General features: G+C 34.1%; 1 protein-coding gene across 1 annotated transcript in view; it reads left to right on the top strand.

Annotated features, from left to right (window-relative positions):
• The window catches only part of EXOC6 (exocyst complex component 6), a 92,786-nt gene that overhangs the window by 27,833 nt on the left and 41,544 nt on the right, over window positions 1-23,409 (top strand). The window contains exons 7-18 of the mRNA XM_010000119.1: window positions 681-836; window positions 1,481-1,549; window positions 4,575-4,658; window positions 4,752-4,798; window positions 5,151-5,271; window positions 7,240-7,311; window positions 7,621-7,718; window positions 8,830-8,935; window positions 16,401-16,510; window positions 17,539-17,650; window positions 19,206-19,340; window positions 22,245-22,424. Coding sequence (XP_009998421.1) covers window positions 681-836; window positions 1,481-1,549; window positions 4,575-4,658; window positions 4,752-4,798; window positions 5,151-5,271; window positions 7,240-7,311; window positions 7,621-7,718; window positions 8,830-8,935; window positions 16,401-16,510; window positions 17,539-17,650; window positions 19,206-19,340; window positions 22,245-22,424 — 1,290 coding nt within the window. The remainder of the gene's footprint in view (window positions 1-680; window positions 837-1,480; window positions 1,550-4,574; window positions 4,659-4,751; window positions 4,799-5,150; window positions 5,272-7,239; window positions 7,312-7,620; window positions 7,719-8,829; window positions 8,936-16,400; window positions 16,511-17,538; window positions 17,651-19,205; window positions 19,341-22,244; window positions 22,425-23,409) is intronic.

Here is a 23,409-nt window from a genome sequence, read left to right as displayed (position 1 = left end):
ACTGAGATGAGAGCCAGGAGGAGACTAGGACAGCTGGTGCCCTTCCCTGTTCATCACAAAATAATGTGCTTCAAAGCACTGGTACTGGGCAAACTTTAAAGGAGTTAATGCTTTTAAAATTCATTTCAAGAGTAAGTACATTTTTCGCATGATTTTTTGTTAGGTACAATTCAAGCTGGGTTGCCATTTTGTCATCTAAGGTTCTTGTAAAATGCAGCATTGATTATTATAAATGAAACTTAATTGCAAGGTTATACTGTACTACCTTGTTGAATTTTTTTCAGTAGTAAGCATTTGGCTTTTGCAGTTGACTGCTCACTAAGACTTGACTGAAGATGGCAAACAAATAGCTTGGAAGCCTGTGATAACTATACTTCATTTAAATATTGATTCTCTGTTTGCAGTTTATGATCAGGAAAATTGCAGATTACTTTTTTTTGCCTACCTTTTAAATTGCATTCTGGAGATTAAGGAAAAAAAATTATGCAGAAATTAGCTCTTGAACTCATTTATTATCCCAGGTCGATTAAAGACATCATTGGTGTAGGCTGAGAACATGCATCTTGCAGTTCTACAGACCTGTGTTCAATATCACCACCTGTTTTTCATGTTATAGCATATACTCATTGGTGATGAAATTTGCATTATACCCCTTTTTATTGTTACTACTTCGAAAACAGGCACAGCAGCAGAAAACCTTTAGCACTGCTGTTCAAAAGCAAAATAATGTGTGCTATGGTCGGAACATGCATTTAGGCAGAAACAGAATTTTGGAATCGAAGAATGAAATTACATTGAAACGAACATTTGAAGAAGATGATGAACATGAAGAAGAGGTAACTTTATACTGAATCAGTATGTCTTATTTAAAGATATGCAGTATACTGTCTGTAGATAGTCAATGTTAGTTTGGGAGAACCAGAGAACGCCTTCAAGCCACAGCAGTCCAAATCAGCATATTAGGGGAAAAAAATACTGCCAGAGTACTACTTGTATTAGTTCTAGTGTTACCATAATGTCTGGGGACATTAGATTTAATAGAACTTGTAATTATTCTGGAAATCATTTGCAGTTTACATAATATGTTACCTACCCACTGTAAATGGTACGTGGCCCCCCTGGAATATTCTGTTGTTTCTAAAGCCATCATTTCTGTGTTGAGGACATCAGCTTGTGTTAGATCTCTTTCAGCTATCAAATATTCAGTATTGATAAATTGAATAGAAGAATGAATATTTATACCTTTAAATCTGATGTTCAGAAAACACAGTGAAAGGAGCCTGGTCTTGTAACACACAAAATCTAGTACTGAAGTACAGGGAGAGAAGAGAGTTTAGCAATTAATTTACTCCTTTGTGACAGAACCCATACATTTTTTGGGTCTTATTAAGTGGGCAAGTTCTTTTGGTAATGTATTACATTTTGCAGGTTATATGTTTCTTATGGTCTATATACTTTTCCTTTTCCTTTTCTTCTTCAGGTTTTAACTGCCCAAGATCTTGTAGACTTTTCTCCAGTTTATAGGTGTTTGCACATCTACTCAGTTTTGGTATGTATTAACATGACCTCAAAAAGGTATTTTACTTTTTGAAGAGGAAAAGTAATTTTTCAATTTTTTCATATTCTTAATAGTTCCCAAGCAAGTAAGCAAGCACTTTGCCTCTAGTAGTGGTAGTTCTGGATAAATCAGCTAAGATGAGTAGAGTGTGGATACTCAGGGCACAACTGCGAGTTTTATTTTATATGCATAATAAAGAACACACAGCAAGACATTAATTACGTATGTGTTCTTAAGAATATATGTCAAATAAGCTTATCTGCCTCTTTAGTGGCATTGGCACTTATGCTGTTCTCCTAAGTGTTCATGTTGCACAAATGTTTGTGGGGATATGATTGATATTACAAAACATAGGAGTAATCAGTCTGAATCTTGTGGAAATGAGAACAGTAAAGCAAAATAGCAAGAAAAACTGAAGGTTGTGACAGTCTGCACAGGCAGATTAGATTGGATTCAGTGGCAGAGACACAATAGCCCATTATAGCTGCTGTAAGAGATACAATGCACAGGCTAGCGAGGACAAACACTTTTTTGAGGAAAGTTGGTAGCAACTTGTTATTTTCTCACCCTATGTCTCAGCTAATTTTGAAATCAAATTACTTGCAGAATAAGTTCAGTCATTCAAGCTCAGTTATCTACTTTTTATGGCATCTTGCAGCTGTGTAATGTGGAAGCTTTCAAGATATTTAATTATCTTGAAATAATGTTTAAACCTATGTCTCAGCTAATTTTGAAATCAAATTACTTGCAGAATAAGTTCAGTCATTCAAGCTCAGTTATCTACTTTTTATGGCATCTTGCAGCTGTGTAATGTGGAAGCTTTCAAGATATTTAATTATCTTGAAATAATGTTTAAGTGTTACTTTACTGTTACTTTATTTTTTTTTTATTAAAAAAGAAGGCATCTACACAAAAGCATCAGTAATTACATCAGTGAAAAGAATAGGAGGGACAAGAAGATAGGCTGCCAAAACTAGTAAAAAAGAGTGGTCTATTTCTTTTACAGAGGAAATACGTGTGAAATAACATGTAAAAGAAATATGCAGTTACATGAACCAGTTGACAATATCTGCTTATTGTTTGTTTAGTGTAATAAAAGAACAGGAAATAAAATTGATAGATAATATTTAAAAGTGATACATGATAAAATTTTTCACTTTGACAAGGATCCTGACGTTGGATCCTCAAAGCAAGGATGTGCTCTTTGTGTTTGCACAGGAAGTTCGCTGGCTTCCAAGTCTACTGCAGACAGAAAAGAAAAAAAAAAAAGAGTGCTCTCTGATATCAAAAGCCCTTAGCCCCTTAGAAGACGGGTTGTTGATGTCTTCATAATAGGGCTTCTGTCTTTCCTGCCAACATAATCTAATTAATAAGCCATGGTGGCCTTATCAAGAGTTGTGCGTTAACCACTTCTTGGAGTCCTTCTTGTTGCCCTCCTGTTGTGAACCATCTCTTTTGGAGTCCAAAGAGCTCCACAGCAGCAAGGGAGGGAAGTGGCTATTACTTTGCTATATCAAGGACTTAACTCACAGAAAATGGCACCTTCTTAGTGAATTCTCTTCCACAAAACAGTAGAAAATATTCTATTTTTCACATGGGACCAAAGTTTTCCACTCTGCTTCTTTATACTGAAGAAGGAAGCAGGATTTTATGTACGTCCGAATACTAAATAGTTTGTGATTGCGACCTGGTGATTGCAAGGTACATGTGTACCAAACATAGACTGTTTTTATTTATATTTCTTTAGAAACTTCTGGGCAATACAGACAAAGAGGTGGGGGCTTTTTTAAGCCCATGTATTATGTGAGATGCTGTGCCTGCATTGCTGATCTTGACTGCATAGGAGCATGCTCTATAAATAATGAGATATTTTACATCTCAATTTTTGGTGTGGGTTTGACAACAGCTACTCTTTTTCACTAGAGAAGCTTGTGTCAGGATTGAGTAGAGATTTAGCAGTGGAAATAGAACTCAGAAATGCCTTTGTGCATCTGAAAATGTTTGAGCTGGAGGTGAGTTGTCAAGTATGCCTGATCAGTACAAATTACACCACACTGTAAAGTTCTGCTGAAACAGAAAGTGTTCCATTAAATTTGCATCTTGGTTTCAAGTGTTTTGGTATTTTTTAAGTCAAATCTTTTTTACTTTTGGATTTTGTTAGGTTAGTAGTATTTCTTAATATTCATTATGAACTTAAAACTTGAAATTTAAACTTTCTGTGTTATAACTTACAGTTAACTTATTGTTTTATCAGTAAGTAATGTGGACTTATTAATATACAATTTCCGTAATGACTTGATTTGAAGAATTTTGGAAGTCTAAGTACTGGATTTGTAATTGCCTTGGCCTAATAATAAACTCATTAAATAATACCAAATCTTAAAAATGCTAAGCTGTTTTATTCTGCTTGCATACAAATTACATTGTGTTCAGAGGTAGATGAGTCAATGTAGCATGATTTCAAGTCGCCAGATGGTTTCTACTGAATGGTCGTCTTAATGAGATGGGTAGGATGTCACTTGAATTCCTCATGATACAGTCATTAGACACAGAGAGCATTGTGTTTTTGAGGACCGTGATAGGAGAAAAATCCAAATCCAGAGTCATTATACTTACCAATTTCAAAGAGAATAAGCAAATATTAAATAAATCTTGTGTTTGTTTTTTTTCTGAGGCAAAGCTAAAGCAGTCATTGTTCAGATGTATTATGTATTCACAGACACATTTTTGTAACTTCACTTTACAATGCAGATGGTTTTTTTAATAACCTAGAGAAACATTTTAGAAGACTATGAGTTTCATTTATAGAGTGATTTTGCTTTGTTTATAAACATTTATATACTTGGAAAGTTGTAGTTTAAAAGCATAAATATTGCTTTAAATGCATAATATTGTTTGACAAAATGTAGGTACATAAGAAAAACTTTTATTTACCATACAGTCTGTAGGCTACTTTAAAAAAATAAATAAATTTGCATATTTCATGCATGTTTTTACTGCTTCTATCTTGCTTTAGGGTGATGGAGAAATATTTGAAAATTATTACAGAAAACAAAGAAGGAAACAAGCAAGATTAGTTCTGCAGCCACAGTCAAGCATGGTAACCAGTCTTTCTGTTTTTGTACTGGCTTGGGATGTACCTAATGCCTGGAGGTATTTTAATTCTTAAACTTGTTTTCTTTTTCACTGAAAGCATGAAACTGTAGAAGGCTATAGAAGATACTTCAGTCAAATTGTAGGGTAAGTCTTCTAAACAGAGAATTATTTCATTTTTACTATATTGATTCTTAATTCACAGTCTGTTCTCACGCTTTCCAGAAACTTTCCTTTGCAAAATTCAGTTTCTGGACAAACGATGCTGGTAGGTGGTTATTGCTGGAAGAGCATCCAGATCTAACCAGTACAGTTCCCCACAAGGACCCTTCAGCTGCCTGGGCTCCAGCTGGCATGAAACAAACTTTGTATTTGGACTTCATGCTGGGCAAAGCAGAACGCCAAAACTAGCAAAAATGTCACTGCTCAAGTGGGGAAGGGTAGGAATTTCTCTAATATGAGAAAACAACTTAATAATTTAAGCATTATTTTGTTTTAGTTTCTTTGTTGTAGAAGACCACATTTTACATGTAACCCAAGGACTGGTAACTAGAACGTACACTGATGAACTCTGGAACATGGCCCTTTCCAAGATCATTGCTGTTCTTAGAACACATTCAGTAAGTGAGAAATCTTATCAGTATTGCAGTTTAAATCCTCTTACTTTAGAGCTCTGTATATTTAAAGCTGGGATAGTAGCAAAGTGAAAAATTACACCTCCCTAATGTTTTCTTTTCCTTGTGATTAAAAATTGCTCAGATTTGGGAGGGAGCCTGCCAAGCTTTTGTTTTTCCCAACAGAATCAGGCTGTGATCCACAGCCATGGGCTATTTGCATAATCCTCTGCTGATTTACAACTCACTGGGTCTTCCAAACCTTCTCTTAGTCCAGCAGTTTAGAATATGCAGAGTTAATCTTCTGTTATTATTGCAATCTTTCCTCATTAGTCTCAACTGACCTCTTCATTAGATCAGATTGAATAGTTCGGCACTGAAAGCACCACCAGGAAATAGTTCCTAATTATCATTCCAAATGCTGTGTTTCCAAAATAAACTCCACCAGCAAAACCCTTGGAGCTATCTCTTCAATGCTATAGTAGTAATATGTTTATGTTGAAGTAAAGGGATTAGAAAAATCTTCACAGATGTTAGATTGTAATTCTGTATCAGCTGAGTATTTCAGTACGTTCAAAGTGTATCTCCTTAAGTTATATTTCTACCTTAGCTCCAGTGATGCTGAATATCTGCCTGCTGTTTCTTACTCCTCTGTGAAAACCAATGGAATACCATTGTTCATGCAGACTGACCGATAGTAAATTGCTTCAGTTTACTGCTGGTTTAACTTTTACTGTTGGAAAAAATAGTTTTATGTTTCTCTTTTTAATGTTTGCTAGAATCTGTTCCTTTATGCAATGTTGTTGTTATTTTTGTTACAACTGAGCTTTAATTTGAGGAGTGTTTTACATTTCATGTATACTGAGGAAAAAAGAGGAGGAAGTTCAGGTTGCAATTATAGTTTTATCATAGGACTTTTAATAACCAGTACATTATATGGTCTCATACATTTGAATTAATTTCAGAGGATTGGAACAAATTGAGATATAGTCAGCATTTTTTTTTAAGCTAAAGACTTTGCAAGTTAATTGCCTTTGCATGGATTTATACACATATGTAAGAATATGGTGAATTAAGGAGTAAAAGCAATTAATCTCCAAAGAACTCTTCGATGTCTTGTTGTGTGTAGTTCATCACTATTCTCAAAATGCAAAACTCCCATCAAAACCAATTCTATCACAGTCTACTCCTAACATCATCCTAGTACAGACTAATGTTTAGATAAGTGTGTTGTCTTATGAGGTATTGTAAACCAAACTCTTACTTTATAGACTATGCTAAGAGCTGAAATTAAAGAGAGGTGAAACAGGTATATATAGTCTCTAACCAATCCTATATTCTCATAGTGCTGTGAATTATTTTAATATAAATATTGTATTACTTCATCCAGTATTGCAGATAGTGAGGCTGAAGTGAAAGACTTGGTTGTATGACTCCATACCTCTGAGCATAAAATTTCAGTAATTTAGTAAATAACTTAATGTCTTGCCTTTTTACCATCAAATTTGAACTTATCTAGGAAGTATTTTACAGTGTTTTCCCCATACAGCTGGGAAACTCTGAGGTGGTACAGTTAGCTCTAGACCCAGGCTTAGTGTTCAAAAGAATGTCCTGTGGAAACTTCTCTGATGTTGATTTAACAAAGCATTTTGATGTGTGCTTATGTTCCACTGAAATAAATGCAATTTGCTGAGTTTGAATCTCAGTATAATGTGCTGATATTTATTGAATCTCATATTTTGGGTCACTTTTCTGAGCTTTTATAGCACACTAGTTCATATAAAAAATTAACAAATACTTTTATGTAGTTAGACTAAGTGAAGACAAGTGAGTCAAAGTTGTTTTTTTACTAAGGCAGTCAGTCAGATAAAGGGTTATAGGCTGGAGACTTTAATCTTCTGTACTAATATTATTTGCAAATATATGTCTCATATTTTAAATCCTTTTGACACAACCAGAACTTCTCACTTTCAGTCATATTGCAGTGATCCTGACCTTGTTCTGGAACTGAAGAATCTCATTGTAGTATTTGCTGATACTTTGCAGGTATGTATTATATTAGTAGTTGAACTGAAATTCCTAGAGTTGATTTTTTCCTTTAGTGAGTAATTGCAATGCTTTGGATTTCCCTAATGTCATATATATGAATCAAGAACAAAATTACACAACAGTATTTTTAAAAATAGGTATTTGTTGCCTTGGTTTCTCTTTTTCAGTGTTACCAACTTAATGTATGCATTCTAGGCTTTCTGGCTACTGTCCAGTTATTCATGCCTATGCAAAATTAATGTTAGCCTTGTAATTTTTGTCCTTTTTTTGTCTTTTGTAAATACTTTTCTTTTTTCATACCTCTAGGGTTATGGTTTTCCTGTGAATCGACTATTTGATCTTTTATTTGAGATTAGAGACCAGTACAATGAAACACTTCTTAAAAAGTGGTCTGGATTGTTCAGGTTAGTATTTAAAAATAATTGTATTTGTATTACATCGATTGGGTTTTTTTCTTACTTAATGTTTTGGGCTTTTTTTGATAGAGTTGTATTTCTGGAAGAATTTATTAACTCAGTATTTTATATGAATTGCAGATTGGGTAGGACTAAGGCATTAATCACATGTAACTAATATTCAGGAGAAGAGCCCTTGAGGATTGCTTCTGTGGTTAGTGGAGGGAAGGAGGTCTCCAGAGGGACATTGTAGCAGAAACAGCCAGGAGAGAAACACTTGTTTTTCTTCATTAGGAAACTGATCACTCTGGGCTATCTTAATGTTTACAGTTAGCTGATATGTAGCCCTGACAGACTACTGACATTGCCAATACATACATTTTTTCAATGCAGGTTGGTTTCCACCTCTTCCTTGTAATCATTGAGTAAACTGTAAACCCAGGAATAGGGCAGCTTGGAACTGTATTCAGGCACCTGTTTGCAGATGGAGTGTGATACATAAATGTGTTGGTGTTGTTTACCATTTTTAAAGTTACATTATATTTTGGAAAACCTTAAAATTAAATTGACTAGTTAAATGTAGTGTCAGAGGTTCTCATGCTCTCTAGACTCCTAGTATAAGCAAGGGATTAGTAGAGAAGTCCAGAGGGTACTTAAAGTTGTGGCTATGTGCCTAGTTGAAGTTACCTGAGTCATTTCCATTGACTCTGTGTAGCTGTGGTACCAAAGTGAGATGTGCTAAGTATCTGCTTTAGTGTAGGCAAAGTGCAGGCTACCACAATTAACAAGTAGCTCATCATGGTTTGCCGTGGAGTAGTTGATCTAAAAGTTCCTTTGCTGTATTATGCCTTAAGGTCATATATATCAAAGTGCTTTCAGCTATTTTTGCTCTGTGATTAGACAGGGTATAAAGAATTGGCTTATACAAGATACTTTTCAGATTAATCTAAAAACAGTTTGCGTGTCTGAAATGATAATGATTGCAGCTGATAACTTTTTGAAGCTGCACACCTAAGTGTGATAGTGAAATTCATATTAATTTACTTGCTTTAACACTGGAAAACATTATAAGTAAATTACATGTTCTAATTTTTTTTCACTTTACTAACAAATTCACCAGGGATATTTTTGAAGCGGACAACTACAGCCCTATTCCTGTAGCCAATGAGGAGGAATACAAAATAGTTATAAGCAAATTTCCTTTTCAAGATTCAGAATTCGATAAGGTAAGGCAAAGTTTTGTTATTAAAGTTTGCCAAAATCCAATTAAGGACAGATGATAAATTAATTATTTTTTATAAATAAAAAGTAAGTAAAAATTGAAAAGATAAGTAGATTAAGAGGCCAAGTCACCTTCTTTGTGTCTAATTATCCAGTCATAAATAAATAAGAAAATTAAAGCATTAGTAATTTCCTCTGGTGTATGAGTGGATAATGAAACCCATTGTTTTGTAAACAAATTAATAATACACTTTAATTTATACGGTCTTTATGTAATTATAATACAATCTTTCTTTAATTAGTTAAATTTTGTTGCAACTCATTTAATATAGTAATTCACAGTGTATTGTATGCTGTAGCTTTGCAAAAATACATGTAAAACATCCATCTGTTAGACTGCAGCTTTTGTATTTCATTTTTAAAATTAATTATTTGTGTTTGAGCATGTCCGGCAAATAAACACAAAGGGACATATTTTGCTAATAAATTGCAGAGATTTTGAACTTGCACTAGATAATTTTATCCACTAGCCTCTCTCACTCTCTGCCTGTTGTATCAGTGTGTGTATGCGGTTGTCACTTGTGTAGACGTGTAGTTGTAATCATCATATGTATATAGCTTTAGCTCATAAATCAACAGAAGGGAAATGTATCCTCTGTACCCAGCAATTTTCAGTTTGGTTTATGACACAGAGAGAAATTTCTGATCACAGTGAGCAGCATGTTTTGTAGATATTTATGGGCAGAATCTCACTGATGCTTAGTTTTTGGGCTGGTGAGCTTGACAGTGCAGCTGGGAATCAGGCTGGATTCAGGCTGTTTCCAGCTCTGTTATTGACCAGCTGCATGGTGCTGCTAAGTCACATCACATCTCTCTGTCCCTGTTATTCATCTGTAAAAATGGAGATAACATTTTTTACATCTCTTAGAAAAGATATTTGAAACCTGTATGTAAAGCAGAGCAACACAATTAGAAAGAAGGCAGTCTGAGGCTTATTTCTTGTGTCCTAGCAACTTTTAAAGAAGTGTAGTTGACTTCAACCAAATCTAGAAAAGGGGCAGAAATCGCAAAGGTGTTTGAGTTCTTAAAAGTTTTGTCAACTAGGCAGTGGGGTAGAGGAGAAGGAATCCTAAGGTGTCCTCGTGGAAAGACAGAATGCAGTGGTACCTTATGTGTCACTACATAGCAGGGAATACACATGGAGGGGAAGCGTAAATGCTCCAACATCACTTCTGTTGGTTGCTGTTTATAATCTCATCCACTACACCTCTGTGTTGTTGCCTCAGGCACTGGGAGGTCCTGTTGGGTGGGTTAATTTAATCTACATTTTGATGTTTAAAAAAAACCCAAAATTAAAGATACACCCTAAAAATAGATGTAGAAGTTCAAGCTAGTTGCTGGAGAAGCCTGTGTAGTTGATAGAGAGATTTTGTTGAAGTAAAGGGATTAGAAAAATCTTCACAGATGTTAGATTGTAATTCTGTATCAGCTGAGTATTTCAGTACGTTCAAAGTGTATCTCCTTAAGTTATATTTCTACCTTAGCTCCAGTGATGCTGAATATCTGCCTGCTGTTTCTTACTCCTCTGTGAAAACCAATGGAATACCATTGTTCATGCAGACTGACCGATAGTAAATTGCTTCAGTTTACTGCTGGTTTAACTTTTACTGTTGGAAAAAATAGTTTTATGTTTCTCTTTTTAATGTTTGCTAGAATCTGTTCCTTTATGCAATGTTGTTGTTATTTTTGTTACAACTGAGCTTTAATTTGAGGAGTGTTTTACATTTCATGTATACTGAGGAAAAAAGAGGAGGAAGTTCAGGTTGCAATTATAGTTTTATCATAGGACTTTTAATAACCAGTACATTATATGGTCTCATACATTTGAATTAATTTCAGAGGATTGGAACAAATTGAGATATAGTCAGCATTTTTTTTTAAGCTAAAGACTTTGCAAGTTAATTGCCTTTGCATGGATTTATACACATATGTAAGAATATGGTGAATTAAGGAGTAAAAGCAATTAATCTCCAAAGAACTCTTCGATGTCTTGTTGTGTGTAGTTCATCACTATTCTCAAAATGCAAAACTCCCATCAAAACCAATTCTATCACAGTCTACTCCTAACATCATCCTAGTACAGACTAATGTTTAGATAAGTGTGTTGTCTTATGAGGTATTGTAAACCAAACCCTTACTTTATAGAGTATGCTAAGAGCTGAAATTAAAGAGAGGTGAAACAGGTATATATAGTCTCTAACCAATCCTATATTCTCATAGTGCTGTGAATTATTTTAATATAAATATTGTATTACTTCATCCAGTATTGCAGATAGTGAGGCTGAAGTGAAAGACTTGGTTGTATGACTCCATACCTCTGAGCATAAAATTTCAGTAATTTAGTAAATAACTTAATGTCTTGCCTTTTTACCATCAAATTTGAACTTATCTAGGAAGTATTTTACAGTGTTTTCCCCATACAGCTGGGAAACTCTGAGGTGGTACAGTTAGCTCTAGACCCAGGCTTAGTGTTCAAAAGAATGTCCTGTGGAAACTTCTCTGATGTTGATTTAACAAAGCATTTTGATGTGTGCTTATGTTCCACTGAAATAAATGCAATTTGCTGAGTTTGAATCTCAGTATAATGTGCTGATATTTATTGAATCTCATATTTTGGGTCACTTTTCTGAGCTTTTATAGCACACTAGTTCATATAAAAAATTAACAAATACTTTTATGTAGTTAGACTAAGTGAAGACAAGTGAGTCAAAGTTGTTTTTTTACTAAGGCAGTCAGTCAGATAAAGGGTTATAGGCTGGAGACTTTAATCTTCTGTACTAATATTATTTGCAAATATATGTCTCATATTTTAAATCCTTTTGACACAACCAGAACTTCTCACTTTCAGTCATATTGCAGTGATCCTGACCTTGTTCTGGAACTGAAGAATCTCATTGTAGTATTTGCTGATACTTTGCAGGTATGTATTATATTAGTAGTTGAACTGAAATTCCTAGAGTTGATTTTTTCCTTTAGTGAGTAATTGCAATGCTTTGGATTTCCCTAATGTCATATATATGAATCAAGAACAAAATTACACAACAGTATTTTTAAAAATAGGTATTTGTTGCCTTGGTTTCTCTTTTTCAGTGTTACCAACTTAATGTATGCATTCTAGGCTTTCTGGCTACTGTCCAGTTATTCATGCCTATGCAAAATTAATGTTAGCCTTGTAATTTTTGTCCTTTTTTTGTCTTTTGTAAATACTTTTCTTTTTTCATACCTCTAGGGTTATGGTTTTCCTGTGAATCGACTATTTGATCTTTTATTTGAGATTAGAGACCAGTACAATGAAACACTTCTTAAAAAGTGGTCTGGATTGTTCAGGTTAGTATTTAAAAATAATTGTATTTGTATTACATCGATTGGGTTTTTTTCTTACTTAATGTTTTGGGCTTTTTTTGATAGAGTTGTATTTCTGGAAGAATTTATTAACTCAGTATTTTATATGAATTGCAGATTGGGTAGGACTAAGGCATTAATCACATGTAACTAATATTCAGGAGAAGAGCCCTTGAGGATTGCTTCTGTGGTTAGTGGAGGGAAGGAGGTCTCCAGAGGGACATTGTAGCAGAAACAGCCAGGAGAGAAACACTTGTTTTTCTTCATTAGGAAACTGATCACTCTGGGCTATCTTAATGTTTACAGTTAGCTGATATGTAGCCCTGACAGACTACTGACATTGCCAATACATACATTTTTTCAATGCAGGTTGGTTTCCACCTCTTCCTTGTAATCATTGAGTAAACTGTAAACCCAGGAATAGGGCAGCTTGGAACTGTATTCAGGCACCTGTTTGCAGATGGAGTGTGATACATAAATGTGTTGGTGTTGTTTACCATTTTTAAAGTTACATTATATTTTGGAAAACCTTAAAATTAAATTGACTAGTTAAATGTAGTGTCAGAGGTTCTCATGCTCTCTAGACTCCTAGTATAAGCAAGGGATTAGTAGAGAAGTCCAGAGGGTACTTAAAGTTGTGGCTATGTGCCTAGTTGAAGTTACCTGAGTCATTTCCATTGACTCTGTGTAGCTGTGGTACCAAAGTGAGATGTGCTAAGTATCTGCTTTAGTGTAGGCAAAGTGCAGGCTACCACAATTAACAAGTAGCTCATCATGGTTTGCCGTGGAGTAGTTGATCTAAAAGTTCCTTTGCTGTATTATGCCTTAAGTCATATATATCAAAGTGCTTTCAGCTATTTTTGCTCTGTGATTAGACAGGGTATAAAGAATTGGCTTATACAAGATACTTTTCAGATTAATCTAAAAACAGTTTGCGTGTCTGAAATGATAATGATTGCAGCTGATAACTTTTTGAAGCTGCACACCTAAGTGTGATAGTGAAATTCATATTAATTTACTTGCTTTAACACTGGAAAACATTATAAGTAAATTACATGTTCTAATTTTTTTTCACTTTACTAACAAATTCACCAGGGATATTTTTGAAGCGGACAACTACAGCCCTATTCCTGTAGCCAATGAGGAGGAATACAAAATAGTTATAAGCAAATTTCCTTTTCAAGATTCAGAATTCGATAAGGTAAGGCAAAGTTTTGTTATTAAAGTTTGCCAAAATCCAATTAAGGACAGATGATAAATTAATTATTTTTTATAAATAAAAAGTAAGTAAAAATTGAAAAGATAAGTAGATTAAGAGGCCAAGTCACCTTCTTTGTGTCTAATTATCCAGTCATAAATAAATAAGAAAATTAAAGCATTAGTAATTTCCTCTGGTGTATGAGTGGATAATGAAACCCATTGTTTTGTAAACAAATTAATAATACACTTTAATTTATACGGTCTTTATGTAATTATAATACAATCTTTCTTTAATTAGTTAAATTTTGTTGCAACTCATTTAATATAGTAATTCACAGTGTATTGTATGCTGTAGCTTTGCAAAAATACATGTAAAACATCCATCTGTTAGACTGCAGCTTTTGTATTTCATTTTTAAAATTAATTATTTGTGTTTGAGCATGTCCGGCAAATAAACACAAAGGGACATATTTTGCTAATAAATTGCAGAGATTTTGAACTTGCACTAGATAATTTTATCCACTAGCCTCTCTCACTCTCTGCCTGTTGTATCAGCGTGTGTATGCGGTTGTCACTTGTGTAGACGTGTAGTTGTAATCATCATATGTATATAGCTTTAGCTCATAAATCAACAGAAGGGAAATGTATCCTCTGTACCCAGCAATTTTCAGTTTGGTTTATGACACAGAGAGAAATTTCTGATCACAGTGAGCAGCATGTTTTGTAGATATTTATGGGCAGAATCTCACTGATGCTTAGTTTTTGGGCTGGTGAGCTTGACAGTGCAGCTGGGAATCAGGCTGGATTCAGGCTGTTTCCAGCTCTGTTATTGACCAGCTGCATGGTGCTGCTAAGTCACATCACATCTCTCTGTCCCTGTTAATTCATCTGTAAAATGGAGATAACATTTTTTACATCTCTTAGAAAAGATATTTGAAACCTGTATGTAAAGCAGAGCAACACAATTAGAAAGAAGGCAGTCTGAGGCTTATTTCTTGTGTCCTAGCAACTTTTAAAGAAGTGTAGTTGACTTCAACCAAATCTAGAAAAGGGGCAGAAATCGCAAAGGTGTTTGAGTTCTTAAAAGTTTTGTCAACTAGGCAGTGGGGTAGAGGAGAAGGAATCCTAAGGTGTCCTCGTGGAAAGACAGAATGCAGTGGTACCTTATGTGTCACTACATAGCAGGGAATACACATGGAGGGGAAGCATAAATGCTCCAACATCACTTCTGTTGGTTGCTGTTTATAATCTCATCCACTACACCTCTGTGTTGTTGCCTCAGGCACTGGGAGGTCCTGTTGGGTGGGTTAATTTAATCTACATTTTGATGTTTAAAAAAACCCCAAAATTAAAGATACACCCTAAAAATAGATGTAGAAGTTCAAGCTAGTTGCTGGAGAAGCCTGTGTAGTTGATAGAGAGATTTAGCTCCATTTGTTGTGTCTCTGATGCCTTTTACAGAATTAAGGAGAATTTCACCTTTGAAAATGACTGGTTTTCTCAATTTAGTATACAAAAAGATGAATGTGAGTGAGTGTCTCATTTTAAACTGTAGGTTAGGATGCATCACCTTTTCCTTTTACATGTAAATTTATCATAGGAGTTGCTTGCAGCACAATAGGCAGAATATACCAGAAGCTACTAGATTATCTGTATCTGTTTTTCATTTGCTGCCTACTCTAATAATCAACATAGAAAATGTTGCCCTCCTGTGTTAGCCAGGTACTGTAGAGAATAAAGAATTGCTTCTCTTAAATTGTTGAATATATAAAGGTTGAAAATCGAGCCCTTCAGACAGAATATTTGATGATCCAAAGTAGTTGTATGTAATAGCACTTGTTTCATATGTGAAAATTAATTGCTTAAATCAGATGAACACATACTTGAAGTAAGGTTTCCTATTGCTGTTGAATGACATGAAAGTCTGGCACTTACAACACACTTTTGTCACACCACATAATCTTTAATAGAAAAGTATCATTAGGAGAATGTCAAGGTAATCTATTTTGTCTTGGTTTTTTAATGTAAAGATGTTGAGCTGCTGTTGATTCATGCTTTTTTTGGGAGGATAGGGGAAATGGGATTCTCCAGTTGTTAGTACCAGTTGTTTATTCTTTTTCTCATTCAATAGTCATAGAGTAAACAGAAAGTAAATTGCTTTGCAGACTTAAAAACCTATGTATTCAATGTAGTAATATATGTTTGGTATGTCTAGATTTAATTAAATTTATTTATTTTTGTACTCCTAAATACAATGTCAGCTTTAAAATTGAAATAAGAATCATGATTGTAGTTGTACAGACTCCTGGTGTTTTCCATATGTTAGCCCAAATTGTTGAGAAGAATTCAAACTGCTTTGGCTCTATGAATCATCGAGAGGAAGTAAATATATGATAGTAAATGTACATGCCTAAACATTCTGAAAAGGCTTGGAAAAATTCCAGATGTATTGACTTTCTCAACCCCTTTTTTTTTTTTTTTTTTTTTTTCCCCTCTGCTTTCTTTGGCAATAAACTGTTTGCATTTTTTATTCTTGCATCCGACTTGCATCTGTCTTGTTTATGCAGATTCAAAGTTATATGAGACCTGTGTTTTAATGTGCATTTGCAAATTGCTTTCTATGAATGGATGTTAAATGACATAAATTCTCCAAGCTTTGTCCTAAATAAGTTCTATATTCCTTATAAGCTATTAAACTACATGTAGAAGTCAGCCCAACACATACCTCTGCTTGGACTTGATGAAAACCAGAAAAGATAGATTAAAAAATTCATAGTGTTAAGTGGCTTTCTAATTGTTGCATTTAATACCAAGCTCTCCTTAGAATCAGTTTCGAGTGTAAGATGGTATTATCTTTTATATTCACAGCAATCCTTTCCAAAGAAGCTTCCAATGTCTCAGTCAGTGCCTCAGATTTATATCCAGGTTAAGGAATTCATTTATGCAAGCCTTAAGTTCTCAGAGTCACTTCACCGCAGGTGAGCTAAAATGTATCAGTAATGTGACTATAAAGTATCCTGTAAATTCCAGGTGATCAAAATATTTATATTACATTTAAAATATGTTTTCTTGCCAGCTGTGCTTGTTTCATAATTTACATACATAATTCTTTATATTTAGTCTCTGATTCCCAATGTTATAGCATATTTTTCATATGTGTATATATATTTTGTATACAAGATGTCCATGACTATATGGGTGAGAGTAGCTTGTCACAGTAAGCAGTCTAAAACACTGCTGGGGTTTTAAAACAATATGGAGTGGTTTGAATAATCTAGAGATTTTATTTATTTAACAAAGCATGTAAGATTTGAAGAGTATACTTTGATACTGAGCAATTCAGAAAGAATTGTGTATCATCCCTCATTACTTCCAATGGTCTTTCCTGTCTCAGTGCTTTCAGTTTCCTTAGCAATAATTTACCCTGCAATAAAACGTGCTGTCTTTAAGCTCTTTCACTTTTCCATCTGTTTCTGATGGAAATTATCACAGTTCTCCCATTTCCTTCCGTCTTGTGGCTTCAAAAGCTTAGTTTTAATTACATAACATAACATTCATAGATCTGAAATCTGGAAGGTATTTGTGGCAGTCACCCACTCCTCCACTGTTGAATATGTAAATCACTCGCTTTCACACATTTTTAATTGATACTGTTTATAATTTACACGTACTAATGAGCACATGTTGACCTCCTTAGTAACTCATTAAAACCCACAAATTACTCTTTCGAAACTACTGTGTCAATAAACATGTCCAAACTCTAAAAATAACAGGTTTTTCTTCAGTGTTGAAATTCAGTTAATGGATAAATTGGTAAATGAAAGAGATGTTCTGTGTTGTGTGTTAGATCACAGAGGACTTGTAGCAACCACAAATTAAATGCATGTAGTGAATTCTTAATGTGAAAAGTTCCCTTTGCAGGGAAAAAATTAAAAATACTAAATATTGCTGTCAAAAGATTTTAGTGTACAGTATAGTTATAAAAATGAACTTTTTCTTTTTCCAGCTCAACAGAAATAGATGATATGCTCAGAAAATCTACAAATTTGCTGCTTACAAGAACTCTAAGTAGTTGTTTACAGAACCTAATTAAAAAACCTCATATAGGTTTAACAGAGGTAAGTTTTAGAACACCTACTCAAAACTGTGTTTTTTTAGGACAATGAATGCTGGAATTAATCTTGTAAACGTGAATGTACTAAGAATTATTCTTGTAAATGTATTAAGATAGGTTTAATAAAAGCAAGCAATGTTTGCTTTAAAAGAGAAACTTTAAAGAGGTAAAAGACCAAGTATAAAAAAAGCACCGATACCTGTTACTTAAATAATACAATACAGAGCTGAGTGCAGTTGGAACTATATTTTCTCAGGGATGACTTTTAAGAGAGAGATGACAATGAAAAAGTTCTGGCTCCTGTATGATAGAGTTTGGAAAGAAATAAGCCGAAGACTGACTTCTTTGGTTGCATACAGAGCACAGTTCAGATGTTCTGCTCCTGTTTAGCGTTTAGTAGCACATTGTTGAATTTCTTTTTCTTCCTATGTAAAAAACAAAAAGAGAAAAAGAAAGTGGTGGAAAATCTCTTTCATGTGTACTGTGTAAAGTTTCAGAGTGAGCATTCCACATCATTAAATCTAAAGTCTGAATTCATTCTAACACATTAAACTTTTTCTATAGTAATTGCCATTAAAATTTTAGTAGGTTTGTGCATGTTAGATTATTTTTTTTTGAGACTCTTGGTTTAAATTTTTTTATTGGACCAAGTAAGACTGAGACAGTGAATCAGTCTGAACATTCACTGCAGGAACATGCAGTGTCAGGAGAGAGCAGGTACCTACTGAAACGTGCTGAAAAGGACTTAGACTGTTGCTGTTCGAGCACTATCACCTAATATTGAATGTTATTTTTAACGAAGAAGATGAGGAAAGAGCTCTATAAATCATACATATACCATGTTACTAAGACAGGCCACACAGTTTTTCTAAGATGTAGTTTTCTATGTTCTTGAAATTTGTTCAGTATTTTCAAGGGTATTAAAATAAATTCACTAGTCTTTTTTTGGGTGTTTCATTGTCAAGTCAATATGCTTTATAAGAGAAATGTTAGAAAGAGAAATCTTATTTTTATTAAGCATTACATTAGTGTACACTTAAACAATGTGCAGTGAGAATTAAGATATAATATACTGATATTTCGGTTACTATGCACTGTTCACATTGTTTATATATGAACTGAATGCAAATGCAGGTCCTGCTTATAAAACATCTATATCACATACCAACAGATTATTATAATTGGTGGGGGGAGGAAGGCATAACAAGCAGGTTTTTTTGATAGCAGTAATAATTTTTTTATGGTGCATATTAATTATTTGGTTTTGGCAATATATTTTCCTTTATTTTATCATTTTAATTCTAAAGTACCTATTGGATTTTTTTAACTGTGTAGGTGTCTGCATTCTTCACTTTTAAACTGGCACCTTTTTTGTAAACAGTAACTTTACTCCTTAGTGGTATTTGAAAGCAGACAAAAAAAATTAACAATAAGTAGATGAGTAGTAAGTAACTAACTAAGTTAGTTGCATTATTGTTAAATGAATTAATGATTTACAAAACCGAATGAAAATGGGTGATGCAAAAAGGATTTTTACAATAATTTTTTGCCTCTTATAGCTTGTTCAAATCATCATAAACACAACACACCTGGAACAAGCCTGTAAATACCTTGAGGATTTTATATCTAACATCACTAATATTTCACAAGTGACTGTTCACACTGCAAGACTTTATGGACTTTCTACATTTAAGGTATGGTATATGTCATACGTTATATCACTATGTCTGAAAAGTTACATTAAAATAATTATAAATTAAGGCATTTTAAAGCAAAAAGGGGTGAAGGCAAAGCTGCATGCTTTCTGTTTTTTTACTCCAAAGCAATTCTGAACTGTTAAGAATTCAATTACAACATATAAGTAGATAAACAGGTTTTTTATGTTACCAGTAGGATCTGAAATATGTCAGTAGGTGAGAAGCTTCAATATTCTCTTTCTGATGCATCTTTTATTAAGTTATAAAATGACACCAGATGGTTGTGTGCATTGAAGAACCAACTTTTGAGATTCATATACATAAAACATGGCAGAAATTATTTCATCAACCAAATCTGGCCAATTTTTTATTGTTTAGATTAGAAGCAAATTTCTGTGTTTGGGGGGTGATTTGGGTTTTTCTTTCTAAGGAAAGCATTCTCACAAAAGAATAATCTTGTATAGGTTACCTAGTGCCATTAATTTAGCATGTGCATTGCCTTCTTAGTCACTTGGGGCTTTTATACAGAAATTTTTGAAAGAGAAACAAAAAAACCCAACCCAGAACCTAATCAGGGATTTAAAAGCTGGAACTTGAACTTTAGGTATTTGGGGTTTTTCAGTGTACACTGAAACAAAGGAGGGTGATTTGTTGTATTTATGGGATAAAGAGGACTAATCCTATTGAGAGTAGGTCTGTTTTCTGTACTTCATTTTTTCTCTTGATGCAGTATGCAGCCTATCCTATTATAATATCCCCTCTGGCACAGATGTTAAAAGGTAGGTGAGGTGGAATAAGACATCATCGTTGGCAAGATGCTTCATATTTCCAGCTGCTTGCCAACAATTTCCCCATTAACTGTCATTTGTTTTACTAAGGATTTAAAGAATGAGGGAAGACAGAAAGCTTCTGGCCCAGCAACTGCAGTTAGGTTATGATTGCCCTACCAGTAGTTTTACTAACTTTGCCCTGTTCTTAAGATCCAGGCTGCCTAGTTTGCTTGTTATGTACCAATAGTCCAAGTGTGCCTTTGATTTTGCACATCTATTCATGTAAGGTCAATCAACAATCTTCAATAATCAATCAAACATTCAAACAAAACATTTAATGCAGCCAGTCTTTGTCTCCATTAGGAATTAAGATGTTCTTTATCCTTAAATTTTGTTTAATAAAAGCAGTTGAAAGTTCATACTATGTTTTGTACTGATTGCTCATGATGTAAGCTATGTTTAACTATTGTATAAGCTAAGTTCTATGGGAGGGAATCACAGAATATTATATGTGTTTAGTGAGGTTAGTATCTATGCACTGTAGAAAGATACAGAATGAACACTGACAAACACATAAGCATTTTTTTATGGTTTCTTTCCTCTCTCATTCCCTGGAGAACTTGTTAGCACAGTGTTCCCCACTTACAGTAGAAAATTCTTTTCTCGTTAATCCCTTTTTGCCCCCTCTCTTTTAATGAAAAGCTGCTTGCAGTTCCCCAGCTGGACCCTCACAGAGTTTGGTATGTTCTACTGATGTTAATTTCATCTCCTGGTGGCAAATCGTGTCATCTCCATTCTTTCTGAGTGGCCAAACAGCTCCTCTTATTAGCAGCATTGATCACATTTACATTCCATGAGATGATCGGATAAGTATGTTTGCACTGTATTTTTTAACAGAAGTCCCTAGGTGTATTTCTTGGCTACAATTTTAGAGGGCTGTTTTTCTAATTTTATTTTTGTAGATCTTCTTTTAAGATGATCTTCAAACTTCCCAAGCATTGTTGCACTTGTGTGGAAATTAAAAGAAAAACAAAACAAACCAAAACTTGTTTCAGTTTATCATATTAAAAAATTGTGTAGCTTTCAGTATTTATAGCCACATTAAACTGTGTAATGGCTGTTTGAGAATCAGAAACACAGCATCAAATCCTGTGCAGGGCTTCAGGACATTCTCTGAGAGAAAAGCAATTTAACAAAATAACATTATTTGTCCATTTTTATAATGGGGGAAAATCTGTTGAACTTTCAAAAGGTTTTGATGCAGTTTTGTCACCATGTTAAAAGAAGAGATGGAGTTAATTTGCCTGGCTCTAGGAATTTTCCCACATCTGAATAGTGCTAACTCACTCTTGGCTCATGCATAGGATTTGCAATGCTGCTTCTCAGAAGTAACTTTTGGGTTTGAAATTTGATTTCTCGTCTGTTCTGGAAACAGAAGCAACAATCCTTACTTAAATTGCTGGCAGCACACTGCTCCAGTTGTAACCAGATAGCCAAAGCAACATAAAAGGTAGCCAAAAACAGATTTCCAGAAGCAAGAAATGGAGGACTACTCTTGTCATTGGCAATAAATCATCTTAATTGGGAAAGATGATACAACCACTCTATAAATTACTTAATTTTCAAACAAAAAAGCCCATAAACAAAACACCCAAGCAATCACACTAAACCTAAGCAGATATATTTGCAAGTTCTTTTATTATAGGTTGTTCAAACTGAGGTTTCATTGTTAATTAGATACTTCAAAAATACACTTGATCTTAATTGAGGCTTTTATAGTCACAGCCATCTACACAATTTGTAAGGCTGAAATGTAATAAAGATTATTGTTGTGAAGAGAGTAAAGCAATTGCTTTGTTTCCACATTCAACTAACTTTCATTTGGCTGTGAGAAATTATTTTACTCTGTAGGCATATTCTGTTATAAACACTCTTACAGTATACACGAAGGGAATGTTTTGAAACCGACAGCCTCAGATTTACTGCAAGGCAGAAATTGAAATTCTGATTTAAATAAAATATTTTTGAATCTAAGAAAAACACAATACTTCTGTTTCGTTGATGAACGTAATTTTATCTGCATTCTAATAATTTTTTTAAATTATAACAAGTGCACACGATTTATTTGCAGGATGCAAGGCATGCTGCAGAAGGAGAAATATACACAAAACTTAACCAAAAAATAGATGAATTTATTCAGATTGCTGACTATGATTGGACAATGTCTGAATCGGATGGAAGAGCCAGTGGATATTTAATGGACCTTATTAACTTTTTAAGAAGCACATTTCAAGTTTTTACGCATTTACCTGTAAGTCTTCAAAATTAAGTTTCATTTCAATCTACTGGAACATTGTTTTGTTTTAAAATACTAAAATTTTGAAGATAGATGTGATTTTTTTAATTTGTGTACATAATGGCAGATGTTTTTTGTTTTTTTTTCAATATAGATATACTTTCATATGTGTTTCAGTATGATGATGAAGCTTATCGATGGTAATACTTAGAAAATACTTCCAAATCCATTAGTAATATTGTTAGTAATTTAAAAATAGTGTAAGCTCATACAGTTTTCTAGAGCATCAGATGCCATTTTTAACTAACCATATTGGTTCTGTGTACAAGCAATGTACAAGCAAATCCTGCATGTGTGCATAAGATTATGAAGGTCTTGGATTCTCTAGGTTTATTTTAGCTAGATAGCTTTGGTCATAAAAAATAGTTTTATTCTAATGAACTGAGCTTCACTGCAATGAATCCTTGTTCATATTCAAATATATCCTGTTATTTTGTCCTGGAAGAATTCTGTTAGCCTGTTTTATGTACTAAGTGTTACATTCTGTTGTCCGATTTCCTCTTTAAGACAAAAAAAGATTATTCGTTTGATTTATCATCATAATAGTTTCTAGGATAATGTGTCTGTAGTAACTTGAGTAAGTCTTTCAAGTTACATCTGCTTTTCATTGGCTTATCCTTGGTTGCTACTGTCACACTAATGTCTGCGTGCTTTTACCTATATGCAATCATAGAATCATAGAATGGTTTGGCTTGAAACAGACCTTAAAGATCATCTGCTTCCAACCCCCTGCCATGGGCAGGGACGCCTACACCTCCCACTGAAACAGGTTGCTCCAAGCTCCATCCAGCCTGGCCTTGAACGCTTCTGGGAATAGGGCATCCATGACTTGGCTGGGCAACCTATGCCACTGCTTAGAATGTTTTGAGGCTCAGACCTGAAGAAAAAGATAATTTCTTTATGTGCACAGCACAGTGGGCTTATTTGTTCTTCCACATCA

The sequence above is a fragment of the Chaetura pelagica genome, unplaced genomic scaffold (genome assembly GCF_000747805.2).
Source record: "Chaetura pelagica isolate M959 unplaced genomic scaffold, ChaPel_1.0 scaffold436, whole genome shotgun sequence".
Taxonomy (NCBI): Eukaryota; Metazoa; Chordata; class Aves; order Apodiformes; family Apodidae; genus Chaetura; species Chaetura pelagica.
The sequence above is the reverse complement of the archived record's forward strand: the minus strand, read 5'-3'. Positions and strand labels throughout refer to the sequence as shown.